Source organism: Prenolepis imparis, unplaced genomic scaffold (assembly GCF_030444845.1).
Source record: "Prenolepis imparis isolate NDT839.2.m4 unplaced genomic scaffold, iyPreImpa1.0 SCAF_1, whole genome shotgun sequence".
NCBI classification, from domain to species: Eukaryota; Metazoa; Arthropoda; class Insecta; order Hymenoptera; family Formicidae; genus Prenolepis; species Prenolepis imparis.
Window position 1 is genome coordinate 5,759,094 of NW_028141159.1, and position 19,757 is coordinate 5,778,850.

General features: G+C 29.8%; 2 protein-coding genes across 6 annotated transcripts in view; one reads left to right on the forward strand and one right to left on the reverse strand.

Annotated features, from left to right (window-relative positions):
- Positions 1-19,757, reverse strand: part of LOC145943495 (uncharacterized) — a 122,474-nt gene that overhangs the window by 86,848 nt on the left and 15,869 nt on the right. For 2 of the 4 annotated variants that reach the window (XM_083051052.1, XM_083051076.1), the window contains exons 2-3: positions 718-900; positions 583-624 (exon numbers count right to left, since the gene is read on the reverse strand). In XM_083051052.1, the coding sequence (XP_082907178.1) occupies positions 583-624; positions 718-779 (104 nt within the window). In that variant the 5' untranslated portion in view covers positions 780-900. Of the gene's footprint in view, positions 1-582; positions 625-717; positions 1,497-19,757 lie in introns of those variants that run through there. The other 2 variants (XM_083051069.1, XM_083051059.1) reach the window with 2 other exon arrangements.
- The window catches only part of LOC145943442 (calcium/calmodulin-dependent protein kinase kinase 1), a 65,535-nt gene that overhangs the window by 11,485 nt on the left and 34,293 nt on the right, over positions 1-19,757 (forward strand). For both annotated transcript variants that reach the window (XM_083050949.1, XM_083050956.1), the window contains one exon: positions 13,927-13,993. In XM_083050949.1, coding sequence (XP_082907075.1) covers positions 13,927-13,993 — 67 coding nt within the window. The remainder of the gene's footprint in view (positions 1-13,926; positions 13,994-19,757) is intronic.

Genomic DNA, 19,757 nt, shown 5'->3' on the forward strand with positions numbered 1-19,757 from the left:
AAATATTAATAAAGCGTTAATTTGCTAATTAAATTTTAAAATAATAATATATTATAATAATTATATATATATATATATAAAATAGTAATATGTTGTAATTAATATATGTTATAATACCTTATTTTCGATTAATATTTTTTGACAGAAATCAGCTGATAACTGTCAAAACTATTAATCGAGTTTAAAGTATTACAACATATTATTTAAAACATATTATTTTATTTTATTTTATTTTAAACAAACTATTAAACTACTAACCCTCGCGATGACAGCTTTTGGATGCTACGAATATAAAATACAATGCAAATCGAAACAGTCAATCAGCGTCACGGAAAAGATGCAACAATACTTGCAACAATCGTCTTAACATGCCTTTTTTAGAAAGGAATGTTATAATATTTTTAATTCAATTAATATTTTTGACAATTATCAGCTGATTTTTGTCAAAAAATATTAATCGCAGATAAGATATTATAACATTATTTAAAGCATATGTTACATTTTAATATTTTCAACATATTATACATATATACCTCCATTACCGTTATAGAAATATTATATAATAAACAATTTCTCACTCACCGATACGTGCAATAGCGGAGTTGTAGTACACAGCACATTGATCTGAAAACAAAATATTCAAATTATGTTGTATATACATATGTGTGTGTCGAATATCTCATAAACAGTTTAGAAAAAATGTTTTATTTTACATACCTCATAGTTGCCCCGACGTCGCCCGATGCCTCCCCGGGCCTCCTCCTCCTCTCTTGGTCCATGGTAGCACTCAAGACACTCGCGAAAACACGAATAATTACGATCGCGCGACACTTTACACGGCACTCCCGACACGTGAAATTTTATACGGCACGACGCGTGAATCGCACTGTGTATCGCTACCTGTAACAAATAAAATACATACATAAATTAGAATAATCTTATTATTTCGCATTATAACATACACAATATAAATATAAATATGTAAGCTAGAATTAACGATAGATATATCCACGAATCGCAACACATTCGCGCGCGCGAAAACAGATTAAGTTGGGTTATGTTGGCAAGAGATTTTGCATCGAATTTTTCGCGAAATATGCGTTTCGAACAATTACGCCTACATATTAACGTTGAAATTATGATATGCGATTGATAAATATTACAATACAAAGGTTAAAATTCGTTTCTAACGATTATGCTTACTAATTAATCACAGCGGGACGCAGCTCCAACTGTCTGGTACTCGCGGCGTTTCGGTAATGGCCGCGGCTACAAACATCGGCAACTTCACTCTAATAACGCGCGCGCGATACTATATACATACATGACTTAATATTAATAATTAATTAAAACTCGAAGGAGATTCGTTCGAAAAGATATAGTTTTAGAAAGAAAAAATTTTAATCGAGAATAAGATATTATAACTTTATAACATATTATTTACAGCGTATTACTATTTTATAACTTTTACCATATTATTATTTTAAAATTTAATTAGCAAATTATAACATACACAATATAAATATAAATAGGTAAGCTAGAATATTTAATTAGCAAATTTTATTAATATTTTTTGACAGAAAAATCAGCTGATTAAGAGACATTGAGAGAGAAAATGTCTCTTTCTCCGCAATAATATTTTCTCTCTCGTATTCATAGAAATGTTTTCGAGATGTCTTGTGTATTTGAAGCTTGATTATTGTAACAAATAATTAATTTGTTATATAATTAATTTGTTGTATAATAATTAATTTGGATAATTTGTCAGTGTATCTACCGAGCAATCACAATGTCTGATTAATGTCTTACATTACTACTGAAAAAAAATTAATTGAAGCTCTACATGACATATATGATTACAGCGTCAGCTGATTAAAGCGTTAATTTACTAATTAATTTTTAAAATAATGTTATAAAAATTAAAATAATATAATATGTATTAAATAATAGGTTATATATATAATACTTTAAACTAGATTAATATTTCTGACAGTTATCAGCTGATTTCTGTCAAAAAATATTAATCGAGAATAAGATATTATAACATATTATTTACAACATATTACTATTTTAACTTTTTAACATATTATTTTAAAATTTAATTAGCATATTAACGCTCTAATCAGCTAATTTCTGTGAAAAAAATTAATCGAGTTTAAACAAACTTTATATAAAAATATCATTCTTTTTTATATAAAATCGAGGAATGCGCTTGTGTTGTTCTAATAATATAAATTTTCTGCAAATTGGATATTATACAATCGAGAGTACAACAAAAAAATTATATATTCGAATTTCTCGTGATTAGAGATTAACGTGGCCAGATTAATAGAATTAATTTATAAAGATAATATATACAGATAAGTCTTTATAGTTTCCGACAGTTATTGTAATTTATTAAAACATATAAGAGCAAAATTAACTCAACTCCTCACACGTAGTTCAATGTACGTCAATATAAATAAGTACTTATCACGCGAAAAAGATCGGATAACTCATTGCATGTTACAAACTCATGCTTAAATATCGTTAAAAATGTTGGGTCAACCTTCAAAGTTTTCATGGCTAAAGAGCATGTGGGAGTGAAGGTTTAGACTTATTATCCAGTTACTCCTGTCTAACCTTTAATACCGCCTACGTGTTCCTTTTCGCGATTCGCGAGGTACGACGTGATGTTCATCGAAACGTGCTTCAACTCCTCGACGCGGCATCAGCTCAGGCTCTCTCGGTTCAAAACAGAAGCCAACAAGATCGTGCAACATTTGTTAGGCATTAAACACATAAATGCAGAAGAGAGTTAGTGGAGTATACGAGATATAAGCCGGGTTTTAAGTCGCAAGACGAACGATTAACTCTGAATTTGACAAAATCGAGGAAGTTATAGAAAATTCGAAATTTATAACTGAAAAAATTAAAAATTTTACATAAGGCTCACATTTTATACATATATTTTATTCGTAAAATGACACTTTAAAATTTTCTTTCAAGGTCGTCAGAGTAAAATAAACCTGACGTGTTTTAAGATTAACTTGAGCGATCTAAGATGACATCTTGAAGGACATCTTATGCTACTATATTGCTACGAGTTCATTTTATACTCAAGCTCGTCCTGAATATGTCATAGCATGCTATAAGTCGTGAATATGAATAACGGCAATTTTATTTATCGAAAGCATATAACGCCTCTTGTGAGATAATAAATTATTCATTTAAGGTTGACGAAGCGATATAATTGTTTAAATTTATATGGATATATTAATCAATACTATTTGTGCAGAAATAACAATTACGCTTAATTGCATATGCAAATAGAGTAGTAACTGTGGCATACACATATATTTACAAATAAATTTAAAGTCTCTGTTCATATTTTGGAATATTTGTAATAATAGAATTAAAATTTTTAAAATTTTTTTACTCGCACCTTACAAAAAGCGTTTCATTCAAATAATATTTAACCATTTTAATCAGTATATTAATATATGTATACACATCTCTCTGTTAAATTTAATATTTAGCACGTTTATAATATCAGTATAATTGTTAAAATTCAAGAAAATTCACATTCTACAAATTTTCTTTAGTACAAAAGATGTATAAGTTTATATAAAATGTATATGACTTTTAAATAATTAATTTAAAAAATTTTTTCAACATTCCATAATAATTTTTCAACAAATAATGCAAACTACAATAAATATAAGTAAATAAAATTCACAATCAAAACAATTAAATTTAATCGCGACGAAGCAAAGAGAAATGCATTCGTTATATCAAAACAAAGCAATCGGCGCGCTCCGTTATGAAAATATTCATGTGCAGTATAAAAGCACTTAAAAAGAACATATTTTATAATATCGTGACGTGACAGTAAGCTACAAATCCTAAGAGTAAATCATTTCCTACAGAATTTAAATTGCAATACATTTTACTGTGAAAGTAAAAAAAAAATAGCAAAATACAAATGTATATTAAACTCTCTCTCTCTCTCTTTATTAAAAACATTATTCTAAAAACATATCAAATTTTAATAAAAAAAAACTTTAAATTATTTTTTTAGATGTTAAAATTTCTTCAAAGATATGTATAAATTTTCTTGTGTCAATCTTTCGTTAATGCATTTTTTACAGGCAACATTAAAATAACATCTAACGCGAAAAACCTCGAAACAAAGGTTTTAAAAGGTTTCTTTGTATTAAAAAACAAAAAAACAGCGCTTTTCTAGCGAAGCATTAATACTTTTGCTTCATATTACTGTTAGATATAAAAATAAATATATATACGTATTTTTTCATTCCAATATTTTGCCGTTGCTGTTTTAACGAAGTATTTATTATTCTTCCAACTCAGCATTACTTTGATAACGTCTACAAAATTATTTTTGCATTTGTTATCTAAAGTGCAGGTCGTTGGAACGTGCAATTTTTATGTCTCTGAGCAAATATTAATTTTAATTATAGGTTCAAATTACTATACATGCGTCATAGATATTATATTGACACATCTCCTTGATATAAATGCAATATGCAATACGATATCTTAAAATTCCACAACCTCGTATTTATGGTCTACGTATTGAAATTTTTTGGCTTACAGTTAAAAAGATAAAGAAAAAAAGAGATATATAATGTTTTTATATTTTCGCTTACATCATTAATTATTGTAGAAGCGAAATGGAAAAAGTATGATCGTAAATTTTCCACTTGACAATGGTCAATGTTCATAAACATGAAAATATCACAAGAACTCATAAATTGCATTATACGTATGTCAGTATGTGAATTTTTGTTGAACTATTCCAAAAAAAAATATATTTCACGGTCGTAAATCTTCTCGATGGCATCGCCCATGACCGCGACAAGTGTCGGAAACCTCTTCACCGTTCGCACACAGTTTGACTTTTTTCTACAGAAAAACTGCAAAACTACTTTTGTGACGTCCGAGAATCATCTTTGACGATCCGGAAAAGCTGTGAACTCGCGACCGTCTGTTGAAGCCAGAAAATTTCATTCGGGAAAATTCTTACGGTGCGATTTATTATACTTCGGAAAATAAGTTTTAGAACTATTCCACATAATGCGCAATCATATTTCAGTTAATATACACACGTGATTACACTTTTTAATATTTTATAAATTTAAAAAAAAATTATATCTCTTTTATTTCACTTTACTCTTTCAGATTATCAACACATAATTGTATTTTAAATATAAGCCTCAGTTCCCAAGAGATTATTTCACTCGTTCAAAAACCATCCTCGCTTAATAATTTACCGCAGTTTATACTTAAATTATCCGACGATATTTTAAGTAGTGTTTCAATTACATCATTGCAAAGCAGTATAAATGTAAAGATAGAGTAAATCAGATTAAATTAAATTCCTAAATTCCTGGCTCTCAAGAGATTCACGAGAGAGAGAGAGAGAGAAATAAGGATAAAGAAGGAGAGAATAGAGCGAAGAGATCGGCGTATCACGACTCTTAATCAGTTAATCAGATTTACGCTGATTAATAGTTTTGCTGTCGATTGCAAACGAAGTTATGCTATCGTCTCTCTCTCTCTACCTTTTTTGTTGCTCTTTCTCTTTCCCTCTAATCAACTCTCTCTTTCTCTGTCGCTTCAAATCCAACGATAAACACAGATAATGTCGTTGATGATGATTCGATACTGTCATCATCTCTGTACTGGAACGATTTCGCTCGAACGTGCAGCGAGTTAAAATGAACGACTGTTTCATGCACATTGAATGCTCTAATTCGATGCATTATTGATGTACATAGATGTTACAGTGATGTACAACGATACAGTTAATTATTTTCTTTGCATTAAAAGCAAAATATCTACAAATGAATAAATCAGTTTTAATTAATTCAATTTTCCGTTGTTAATTTTGCCCCTAATTTCAGGAGATATTTATCTATGTTACACAAAGTGTGTGTTAAAATAGTATATATGTTCAATAAATATAAAATATGTATTCATAAAATAAATTAAAATATTTGTTATATATGTATTTTCATATATATATTAAATTTTTTTCATAAGTATAAAATATGTATAATTTATATTATTAAAGTTGTGTCTAAAATGCAATATCTGTGTCGATTCTCTTGCGCTTCTGGAAAAAGCTAAGTTACATTTCTTTCCATCAAGTTTGTAACATCTTTCTAAAAGTAGCTAGTTTACAGAGAAAGAAAAAGAGAGAGAGAGAGAGAGAGAGAGAGAGAGAGAGAGAGAGAGAGAGAGAGGGAAAATTCAAAACTCGGTTGTGCTGATAAAACATTGACTGTGTAATACTTCGTCTGACAACGTCTAGAACATACAATTTAATAGTTTTATCTCCAAGTTTGACTTGTAAAAGTTTGGAGACCCTTATAGAAGTATGCAGAAACGTTTAATCTTACCGCAAGTACGCGGTAACCGAGACCGAAGAGCAGTCCAGTTTGCTCTTTTTCTTCCGTGTCAGAAGGAATTTCATTATAAGCTCTCAAAACCAGAAAATTTGAATGTACTCTTTTCTTATCAAAAAGTAACTTTATCCAATATTTGATAAACATTGTTAAGATATTCTCTTTATTAAGTTAAAATTATAAGTTTTTATTTGTTTTCGTATTGCTTTTTTAAATTAATAATGCTAATGATTAATAAGTTAATTTGCATTGCTTTAAACGTAAAATATGCTGCAAAAATAATGGTTCAATTCAATTATTTTAAACAGATTTATAAACTGTTAATATATTACGCAAATGCGCTTCGGAGAGAAGAAAAGCAATAATTTTTTTTTTTTTTTTTTTTGCATATTTCAAACACTGGCAGCAACTATAAAAGAAACAAATTTATAATGAGAACAAAATAGGCTCTATCTAAAATCACACGTATTGTTTTAATGTAACAGATCAACGTGATCACAAATACATAAATAAACGAGAATGTAACTTTCTGAAATTTCTGGATTTTTGTTTGTCATTTTAAATTTTTCATGAAAATGCCAATAAAAAATCGTACTCTTTTCAAATATATTTAAAATAATTTTTAAATATTTTCAATCGTATATATTCTTTTTAATTGATTTTTAAAGAGTTACAACAAATAAGTCTTAAATCACTACTTGTTCATTAATATTTTTCTTGTGGGATAAAGATCTCTCCAAAGGCCAACAAGATGTGATAAAAAATTATTTCACATCTGAAGTACAGTTTGTATCGTAATTTAGCATTTCTACTCTCTCTTCTATTTTTTAAATTACATTGTGGAATATCAATGGGACATCGTATGAATTTGAGAAAGATTTGACATTAAAAGTACTAAGAATTAATAAATAATAATTGACAAAGTAAACATGCGTGCCTGCATAATGAATTTTAACGTACTATCAATGTACATATGCAATCGAAAGAATTGTATAAAAGTGCCACGCGCTTTGATTGTCCGCATTTGCATTTCTAGTTAAAAGACGACGATTTGCCATCGAAGCGTATCTCGCTTGTGCTCGCCCGCTTTTTCTCTGACGAAGTCTCAAGGTCTCATTACACTTAGGAGGATCTCCGAGGGCGACGCAATTGCAACGTCGCGCAAAAAGCATTCCCGCGAATCGTCTTGTATCGTAAACGGCAAACACACTTCTCACTTCTCGTTCAACCTTCGTCGTTTCCTTCACTATTGTACATTCGCGTCGCCATTCCCTGATGTTCGTTCATACTGCGCTTTCTAAGGCTTTCCTTTTCGCTTACTTTGAAAAGTACAGCGATATAATACGCACGCAATATCATTCAAATTACTGAAATATGTACAATGAAGAGAAGCTTCCTTTCTAGATAAAATCTCATCAATTAAAATAATTTTTTCGTGACATAGAAAGGATTTTCTTGCGTCGAAAAATTATGTAAAATTATTTCCATCGATAAATCCGAAAATAAATCACTCGCACACGTCGTTTGATGATCACTATTTATGGAAAAACTTATCGGAACGCGCGCTACGCAATACATTTATTCGATGCGATATTTATAATTCAAGTGATGTCAGTAATAAAACGCGCAAGACTAAGCGGATTGATATTTTCGCGGTTAATTAACTTCTCGTAGGCAACGCCAATCGACGCAAATTGTTTCCCCGGGTGTAGGTAGATAGTATGTAGGTGCATAAATGTGCACGACGCAAATAGCACATCAATTTGTCGATCTTTCGCACAGCTTGGCATCTCACGCTTTGCCTTCATTTCATCACCACTCCAATGCATCACTTATCGCAGAGTCCGCTTGCTTTCATCCGTCTCCAAATTGCTGTTTCTCTGCCCAGTCCTTATCGATTCTCTCACGGCACAATTTCACGCCAAACGCCGAATGAAAAAGCGCGAATCTACGTCGATTAAATGCCGTTTCGTGCTAAATTCGTGTTATCATTTTTCGCGGTTGAAGTCCTTCACGTTATAAAAGATTCATTCGTTTAATCTCTCTCCTCGTTTTTTATGCGCTTTCTCTAATTCTTTTATTTTATATTTCGTAAATATTTATAATATATAATCAGTTATAAACAACATTACAAATTTTTAATAAAATTATTTTAATCATCTAATTATTCGGAAATAAAAATTAATTGTAAAAATAATCGCTTCTATTATATGTATCATTAATTTATTGCTAAAAAATTGTAGATGTACTTGTGGAAACCATTGAAATTGATTTTCTATATCCGAATCTCAAACGGAGAAAGAGAAAGAGTATGTAATCCTTGTCAAAATTCGACTTGTAGTAGCAACGATGACGCTTCATTTACTCGGTTCTCTCGATCAATATCGGGTGTCACCGGGATAGTTTTGCCGACGCGCCGACGAGTTAGCGAGAATTGATTATATAACCAGAAAGGAGGATACGTGTGGCCGAGATAATACGGATGCACGGTCGTTGGTCTCCGATCTCTTGACGATTTAACAATTGACTTGTCCATGTGCTTACGGGAATCGTCTGTCGCATAATTGAACACGGGACGCACGTACAGTTTTTGCATCGTCAACGTCTCCTCTCTCACATTTGTATTCTGGTCCAGATTTTCTCGACCAGAGCTTCCTCCATCCGGCATACTCGCTTCATGAAAATTTCCGGATCCTCTTTAAAAACTTCCGCGCAAGATAATGTGTACTTTTTTCTATCACAATAAAAAATTACGCGAATCTTTCATTTTTTCATTTTGCGAAGATAAATCATTTCTCTTTAATTTAATTATTTTCGTTAAAGCTTCTGAACTTGCATAATTATTGAAACCTTTTAGCTATTAATACTATCGCATTATTAAAAGATTGATAAAGAAAGCTTTAAAAAAATGTTAGTAGAATATTACTTTTAAAATAATATTAAAGAAAAAAATTAAACAATAATTCGCAAAATAAATTCTTAAATAAGGAAGTAAATATGTTTATCTGTTTGATTACAATTAATTTTTCAATATACCAGTTACCTAATTAATTATCGGAGTGGAAGAAAAGTTGAAAAAGATAGTTAAATAATAAAGATAATGGTGAGAATATTAGATCACTAGAAGAAAGAACTCGCCGTATAGCTTGAATAAAAGCGGATAGTCAGAAACAAAAGCCTCCGTGCTTGGGCTTAACGTTTAGATAACCGTGGCATTAAAAATTTTATATTATCGAACTTTTTATCTCTTTCTAATAGAATTCATACTTATGCTTAAGAGAATCCTTTCCACGACCATACAATGCATTATGATATGCCGGGAAATGATGTCACTTAGTTTGCGTAAATCCACAGAATTAAAACTTACATCTTTTATATCCCTTCTTGTGTGTTTATATTAATGCTCTTCTACAAAATGCAATATTTTAATAATGGAGAACTTTTAAAAGCAAAACAAATATATTTTTATCAATTTTTCAACAAAGTAAACAAACACCAGAATATTACAAAGATTTATAAATTCTATAAAATTGTTTTTTTTATAATGTTGCATATATCTATAATAAATTTTTTTCAATATATAAAATATTAAATATATTTTTTTTAATATATAATATTTAAAAAATTCAATTTTGTGTGGAAATTAATTATCCCAATAAAGTATTACTTCAGAAGTACCTAATACTTTTAATTATACCGTAACGCGGTATCCTGACGAATTGCGAACCGTCAAACTTTTATCTTCATTATGCCTAATTATTAAGCAATAAATATATTAATGAAGTTTCTCAACATATGACAGATATTATAGAAAAACAAGTATTGTGATATACACTTTGTTTGATAAAATAAAATGTCAATACGTTAAAAAAATAATGATATATATAGCATCGGATAATAATTAAAAAATTTAAAGAAAATGAAATTAAATAAGAATAAAAATAAAATTTTCATACAAATTTTACAAAAATTTTTGCCCTATTTTTTCTACTTTCTATTTACAATATTATGACAAGTAATAAAATAATGGTTATTATTATAATTTTATAAACTACTAATAACAAAACTACAAAATATATATAATGCAATATTATTATAATATAACCACAAGAAATCATGAAAATGCTATCTCTCGTTTAAAAAATTCTCTTTTATTTATCACTTCGTGTAAGTAATTGTGTGAATACAACATTATTTAGCCTGCATTAATCCGTCAGAAGATCGTTATAATTTTTGGTTCAATGTTGCGGCAAACTGTGCGCGCTAGCAAAGTTCCTTTCGTACCGCATCGATGAAACGAAATTACATGAGTCCTACCGGCTAGTAATTAATTATCGTCCGAGTACATAGTAACGAAATTTCACGACTCCCGATGAACGAAAGCATCGCATCGGGTCAGTAGAAATAAAATTGTTCTAAGTGATGCGGTTATATCAAGACTTCACTGGATCCAGAAGGATACAATTAATCTCATATAACATGAAAAATATATTACTATATAGAGAATACAGTAATTAGTATTCTCGAAAAAAGTATTTACATATAATTTTCAAATGAGCCAGTAAAAAGCGTCTTTCTTTTTTAAAATAAAATTTTAATTATTTTATTAAATCTTTATATAATAATAGATATATAGAAATAAATATAGCAATTGATAAAGTGTAACACACCTCGATGAATTTATATCAACTGTCGAAAAAAAAGTTATTTCAAATGCAATATTTAGAACGGCTAACGATTGTAACAAAGCTTAGAAAAATTTGAAAAAATGCAAACTGCAATACAAGAAGAAAATTACTGAATACTAATTACTGCATATTCACAAACTCATCATCAGCTATCGGCATTTCTATAAAAAAGCTTTTAAATTGTCGGAATTAATATCAAATTTCTGACTGTGACGACAAAGTTTCAGTATAGCTTCCGAAATTACTCCTCACTCCAAGAGAACGAGTCCAAATAGACTTTTATCTGTTTCGATAATTACAAAGCTCTCTATATTTTCTATTTGATTTCTCCGTTTTTAATCAAGAAAGAAAAGGATTAAATTGAATTTTTTACTGCCCTGTCTGCGCGCCGCGAAGATGCAATGCATTTAATATTCGCGCTAAAAAGATTCATTAAAAAAATAATAGCAGCGTAAAAAGTATTTCGAAATTATCCAACGCTTCAAAATAAACGACTATTTAACGTGCACTATAACGCACAACGGCAAAGTTGCGGAAAACATAAATTGTAAGCTTATGGATGTGAAATGCAGGTGTCGATGAAACAGCGTTTTGATTGCTTATGTATTTGCATACATCATGCATTGCTGCAATTAATATCCTACACACGCGCAATATACATAATTTATACAAAATAATGAAAAGGATATTTGCAATAAATTCTATATCAACACCAACTTATTAATCACTGATTAAGAGACACACATACACATACGTGTCATATATTATATTTACAAACTCCATTTTGATTAAATATTTTATAAATATTATCTCCCTGCCTCCCCTTTTCCATTCCTCTCTCTTTCTCTCATAAATTAAAATTAAACTATGAACGATGCAATATTTTTTTAATCAAAAGCACATAAGCAAATGGAAAGCAATGAATATAAGAAATTTTTAATATACTAATTAAAAAACATACATTCTAAAAATAATATAATTTCTTTCATAAATTTAAATATTTTAATAATATATAATTAGAACGTTTCAGAGAAAAATGGCGGCATTACAAAGATTAAATCGTTTAGTTGCATACTCGATTACGCCTGCATAATCGATATTACGTCGTGATTCTATAAAAGCGGAACTTTATAATTAGCAAATGTCACTCGTGTATCAAGATGAACCTTTAATATCCGCGTTACAGGGCGGTATTCTTAGAGCGTCGATTAAACTCACTCGGTTTAGTTTATTCTTTCAATATTGCACATATTCATTTGCACATAAAAAGCTTTATAAACCGCAAGATTTTTTGCTTTATAAATAAAAAATTAATGATCTAACAAATATCCTATATTCATATTTTGAAAATAATATGAGCTTAAAAATATAAATCTATTATTATATATAATATATGCATATCGAAAGAAAAACTTTGAAAAAGCTGCGATAATAAATTTTAAGATAAACTTTATGTGTTACATAAACAGAAAAAAATAATTTTTTTATTTTATATTATAGAGTGTATAAACTTAATTTTACTTTAACGAAATTGTTTATTCTCTAATTCGATAAATAGGTTTGTATGTGTGTGTAAAGCTAATAAAATATTTAATGAAAATCTATAAAATTTTTATTATTATTTGTCATCAGGAACTGTAGAATTATTAAAAATAAAACTATAATGATTAATAATTTGTGAATTTTAAATGATACAACACTCACACGATAAATACATCAAGTAAATACATTTCCAATATGTTATACATACGATTATGTTATGTACGGTGCCTAACTCTATGAATATGTTATTCAACGAGTGAAATTACAATCTTGCGTAGAAACGCATTCAGCAATCAAATCATCAGCGATCTCCATATCATCGAAATGAAGCCATGAACCGAATATATGCGAAGCATTAAACTCAACGATCGACAATAAACTCAATTTCGTCTGCATTACCCGTTCTATATTGCGAATTTTAGAGAAACAAACCTATTGAAACTTGGAACTCAAACTGGATTGAAACATTAAACTATAATTTGATATAAATCTGAATTACAAAGAAAAAATTTTTCGAAAAAAGAGATAGGAAAAACATAACTTTTTCCATACTGGATCAAAAAATTGATAACTTTTCTATAAAGTGTGTAGGTATTGCCAGTATTACAGATCTAAATATGACTTCACTCTGTAACATCCTTCAAATATGGAAAAATATTGTGATACATATAGAAATGAGAGAGTAATGCACAAAATAAGATGCAATTATGCTCGATGCCCGGAAGAGAAATTAGATTAAAGGAGAAAGGCCGCAATTTGTTCAACTCATTGAATTTGATTCGTATAATTTTATTATTGTTACGAGAAAAGAAGCACACGTCCGCGCGAAGCAGCGCACCAGCCGGAAAACCGAGGCTTTTCTCAATACGCAAATTCCTGTTATCACGAATTGTTTCGATTGCGAATGCGATATACGAACGTTCCATTTTTCGCACATATATTCGCTAGTTTTCAGTGACCTGATTCCCAATTGACTATCAAAAAAAGAAAAAAATTGCCTGGCTCACGGTTTGCATAAAGCTATGAAGTGATTTATTTTGGGCATGGAATCTTCTCTAAAAAAAAAAAAAATAATAAAAAAAAACTATTCACGATGCGTTTACTGAAAGGAAGCAAATATGTACATTTGCAAATTAAATTTCATTAATCTTTGTGACATTTAATGATATTTAACGTATAAAATATCTAAAAATCTATTCTTTTAAATTATTATCTGATTTATGCATGTTTTAATGTTATCATTAAAATCGTCATCATTTTTACTCAAGTATTTTTTAATTTTCCAGCTTGCAACGTATGGAGCGACGTCACGCCACGAAAATATCGACCACCGCGAATCGGTGACATTCCAAAGTAAGTAACTTTGTTCTTTCAATATAGATACAGTTAAGTCATTAAAACAAATAATTTTAAAAAAGTTATCAATCCTTAGTAAATAACTTTTATAAAGAATATTTTTACACTTAGAAATTGCAATTAATATATTGTATAATTCTTGATTATTCAATCATAATATTTCTCAAGATAATTTAGAAATTAGATCTATATTTTGACATATCACAATTTTAATATTGCAATAACTTTGAAATTTGATAGATAATATATATGCTATCATTGAAATAATAAAAAGAAGATCCTTTTCAATCCTTTATAAATAAAATTTGAAAACTTGATTAATATAAAGAATTATTATTATTATTGACTTAACTGTATATCACTCAATTATTTCAAATCATAATAAAATTCATATCATGATAGAAAAAAAATTCCATTTACGTCACATAATCTTATATTTATCGATTATGCAACCATTTCACTATATTTGTATATACAATACACACTGTTTCGCAACGTTTATCACGAATAATATCGTTAATCGGTTCGCTTAACTACCTAAAAAAAAGCGCCTCTGTTCTCTTTCGAGAACAGGATAATACGCCACATGACAGTGCATTTGCTGACGCAAATACGCGATATAAATACAGACGTATTTAAGCGAGCATATACATCCACAGATGTATGCATAATACGATGACAGAAGAGAAGATGAATTATACAGTTTCCGCTGTTATAAAACGATAACGTGATGTATGTTCCGGAAGACGGACGCGATTCCGAATGGTCTTCGGAGAAATATAGATGCATGTCGGACAATAGTTTCAATTAATGTCCTCGATTAAAATGTCCCATGTGGATATTAATCCGTGCCTAGCCCAGTTTCAATATATATGTACTGGATTAAAAATTTTCGTTTCTACAACTTTTGAAAAGTTGTATTGTTACTGAATGATATTTTTATTTAAAATAATATGTTTACTATTATAAAATCCACCGAGAAAGGGAAAGTACTGAATTACAATTTTGCAAAGCTATAAACAAATTATATCTTACGGGTAATTTAAGTATCATTATAGATAAAAGGCAAAATTCAAACAAATAAACAATCAATCAATAAACCTCAATAAATATTATGCAATAATGAGACACGGCGGAAGATCAATCGTTACAACGATACTTCCAACATTCTTAAGTTTTTACAATTGAGACAAACACTAAACGTCTTATTTTCGAGGATAAACCGCCCATTGATTAAATCTGACCTTCGACACTATCGTCCTAAATGGGGGAGCAAAGGAAAAAAGGAAGTTCAAGGAGGACGGCTTAAACTGCTATAATGCATCACGGCATGCGAATAGATATTTTTAACCGCAAAGTCAGAGCCGATCGATATGTACCAAGACGGTAGAGGTTTGTGTCTAAATAATTGCACCTTTGCCCTCGCCAACGTCAAAGGCAGAAGGCAGAAACCACACCGAGTTCTTTGACATCGTGTTCGCATTAAAGATTCAATATTCGTTTTCTTTCGTCAAGAAAGTTTCATAACAGTCCGTTCGACGTGTCTCGAGCCAGAAAGAAATTTCAAAAATTCGTAAACATCGCAATATTGTCACGATATATATCAGAAGTAGAATTTCATGAAAGAAGAATCTTTTTTTCAATAAATAACGGTTTCAATACAAAGAAATTGAAATTAGCGAACATAACTGTTCATTCAATATACATTCATTTCTAAAGCTAATGATGATCGATAAATATCGCTGTCGCAATATAGAGTATTTACAGAAGCTATGAAAAGAAAACTAAGCGCTGGAAAATTGCGAGAGACGGACGACGCAAGATATTTTAAACTCCAGTCGATCGATGGCCAGACCATTACTGCTTAAATTATTGAATCTTGCGGGACTAACCGATACGCGAGAGTGGCGATGCGAGAGCACGATGGTAATTGACTAACTTTTTCGAAAGGTCGCCTCATATTTTTTTTCATTTTTTTCTCTCTTTTTTTATTATTACTTGCCATTCTCGACGGAATCACATTTATTTTACCACGACATAAAGCAATGACAATGCATTGAATAATGCTGGGCCGTGTACTACATACAACATGGTCTCCATGTGTGCAATCTTCAATTCCGAAAGATACCTCTATTGTCCAAGATAGAACACAAAATCTCAGAAATTGTATCGAATTTCGTCGATAAAAGTTTCATAATTTTTTTTTTTTATTAATAAACGCAAATAACATGTTCGTCTATAATCAATTATTATTAATGCAAAATTTCGAGACACGTCTTCGTGTTGTACTTCACATTATGCAGCATTATAAAAAATATGTAAATTATTTACATACTAAATTCCAACTTAATATTTTTGAGAGAGAGAGAGAGAGAGAGAGAGAGAGAGAGAGAGATTCAAATTCTTCTATTTTCTATAAGGAAATTAAAGCAAACAGCACCAATTCCAAGAAACAAATATCGTATATAATGACGAGATATTTCTTCCAGAATACTGATCGTAATATCTCAGCAGGTCGGTGCGATATTATTGACACTCCATTTTCCCACGAGAGTCGTATAATATAACAGAGAGAGAGAGAGAGAGAGAGAGAATATCGTAAAATTCATGATTACGTCACTACTATCTCGATAACAATTCTACTACAAAAGCTATTATAATGTTTAAAACCCATAAAAGTACTATATTCTTCCATATACGGAGAATAATAAAATTTCATAATTTAAAAAGACTTACATCACGAAAAATTTGTTTATATATTTATATACAAAAGGTAACAAGGTATACAAATGTCATACTATTCACAAATTCGGTATAATCTATTATTATTGATAAAATATATATATAATTTATGATTCACAAAAGCCTGTAAAATAATTATTAAACGATGATTGTTCAAATTTATTTCGGCTTACGATCTCTTTGAAAGAGACGCATTCTTGCATTGAAATATATATCATTTCACGAGTCCCCTCTTCATAAAGCAACAAATATATGTTTTATATATAAATATCATTCACGCGTGACATTATATCGTCTTCTTCTCTTTCATTTTCCTCGAGAAATGTAATTCCGTTCTAAGAAAGAGCCATCTCGCAATCAATCTCGACAGATTGATGAGTGTGAGGGATAAAAGGATTGAAAAAAAAACTACGAGAGTGAGGATAGAAAAAATGACGAAACGCGTGCGAGAAACAGGGGAAAAGAACGAAAAATCCACTGAGGTTAACCGCGCGCGCGGAAAGTCGTCAGTCCATCGAGCTTACATTGGTTCGCTGAAGCGCATAAAAAGCGAGCTTTTCAGCTATACGGATGGGTCCCCCTGTCGAGTTTTCGTCCACTTTTTCTCGATCAAATCAAACCGACACCGAAAATAGCAACTCAATATTGTTTCCGATATCCGACAATCGCAGATGAATCTTTCCTATCGACGAATTTTCGCATCTATGTCTCGCAGTTTATTAATAAATATGTAATGGACTTAAAATCAAATCTTTTTTAATAGTCTGTTAATTTTTTGATAGCTGTGGAAAAAAATGGTCTATTTATATCGCAAACGGATTTTATTTCGAAATGCTATAAGGCGAACGAACTTCTGGATGCGTACCTCGCTAGAATGCAGTGACTTAAAAATATACTTTAGCAAATGGAGCGTCACTTCATACATCAACGCGCAATCTGTCGGATTCAAAGATCGCAATTTGCGTGGAATTTATTCGAGGACTTCGCATTTTCTTCAAAGAACGCTCTCCAATGGAAATTAATCCAGTCGATATCTGATTTCTCTTATCGTGAATAGACTTGGTATACGATTTCAAGAATTTCCCTGATGCATTCCCTCTAAGCTTGTCTACGATTCAATGTCACTACAAAAGATTTATATAAAAAATGGAAAAAGATGACAATTTCGTATCATGTAAAGAATAAAAAACGGATACACAATTTATTACTTCGTGCGGATTTACAGAATAAAAAATTTTTCTTTGAAAAAGATCTTTTGTTCGTATATAAATAATTATAATTAGAAAATTAATCAAGTATTTTAAATAAAATTTAAATCTTCAAAATATGTTTTATCAACAATCATGTTAAAGTTAAAAATATTGAATTAACATAAGACTTTATAGTAAGACTCTCAATGTGAAATATATGTATACTTAAATTTCAACCGGTTGAAAAGAAAGACGTGGATGGGTAGTACCTCAATTTCAAGGAAAAAATTAATTTTCATTGAAACTGATTAATTGTGCACAGGACACGTCTGGCTCTTTGTAGCTTGTTGAAATTTAAATATGTATTAAAAATAAAATAAAAATGAAATAAATATTCTATTCTTTTGATTGTAAATTTGATAATAACATATAAATGTTTCTTTTATCTATCGATACCTTGTACTTTTTAGTAAGAAAAATACGTTTCAAAGCTGAAACTGGAATAATTTCTCAATTTATTATAAAGGATCGCAAAAAATCACGATACTACTCTTACGTAAAGAACACAAAATTCGAATGCCAGAACAAGACACTTCCGACACTTCCTGAAGTTGTGACAATCTTCTCTACGTATTCTCTATGTACAATATAATGCTTTTTCTCAACTAGCTCTTCTCGTATTTTGTCTTATTCAGGTTTTCGTTTGGATAGCGAATGCTTTCATTCGAGAAACCGCTGCTTGTTGAAATACCATGAGATCAAATTCTAGAATACTAGACTCTTACTATCTTCCTTGTGCCTTTCTCTCTATCTTTGCTTTTAATGCATCACGTAAATTTTATCGACAAACTTCATGTAAATTTTAGTCGACAAATGAACTAGATTAAAAATAACTCTATTATCATATTTGTGGATTATGTCATTTACAAAATTTTTTTATTTTTATTTTTTTTAAATACCCCACCACTTAATTTTCTTTTTTTTTCAAAATAAAAAAATTTTGTTCATATAACTTTAAAGTACTCTTCAAGCCATTAAAATTTGTTGCACGTCTTTTTTTCTACCTCTTATAGTTTACCAGATATTCGATCCTAAAGAAAAATATCGTTTTTCTTTAAAGGGGTGTTTCACCCCTTAAAACTCAATATCCGCACATATAAAAAAATACGTATCTTTTAGATTTGTGTATTTAACATATTGAAAAAGAATCAAATCGGTTCCGGACAGTTGTGACATGTCCCTTGTAAGCCTTAAATTAAAATTCTATTAAAGTAAACTCTACCTAAAATTAACTGAAGAATGTGAATTTATTATTATTTTATTTCCACAAGGCTTAGTTTGCGAAAAACCCTTTATTTTCAATCGCTTATAACTCGAAAATTATTGGTGTCTCGACATTTTTGCTGAGGAAAAATCGTCTCCAAATTATCCCAGGAATCTGCACACGAATTTAGTCCCCATCATTCTGGGACACCCTGTATATTTCAACTACATTACATCTCTATTCTCAACTGTATTACATTTCAATAATTGTGCACGTAAATTTCTATATAACTTCTGCTGCGAAAATTGCACATATATACACAAATTAGTTTGGAGAGATTTCAAACTTTGTCAGTATGTTATATACACAATATACCGGTAAACTTTAATACACAAAGTGAGTTATTTGCTAGAAACTGTTAAACATTGCATTTCATTAAGAATGATTTCGAGAGTAAATCGTAAAATATATTCATTATTTAAAATATCATAATAAGATATATAAAATATACAAAATGTTTTGCATACATGAATGCAAACAAAATTTGCAAAGTTCGTTTAAAACT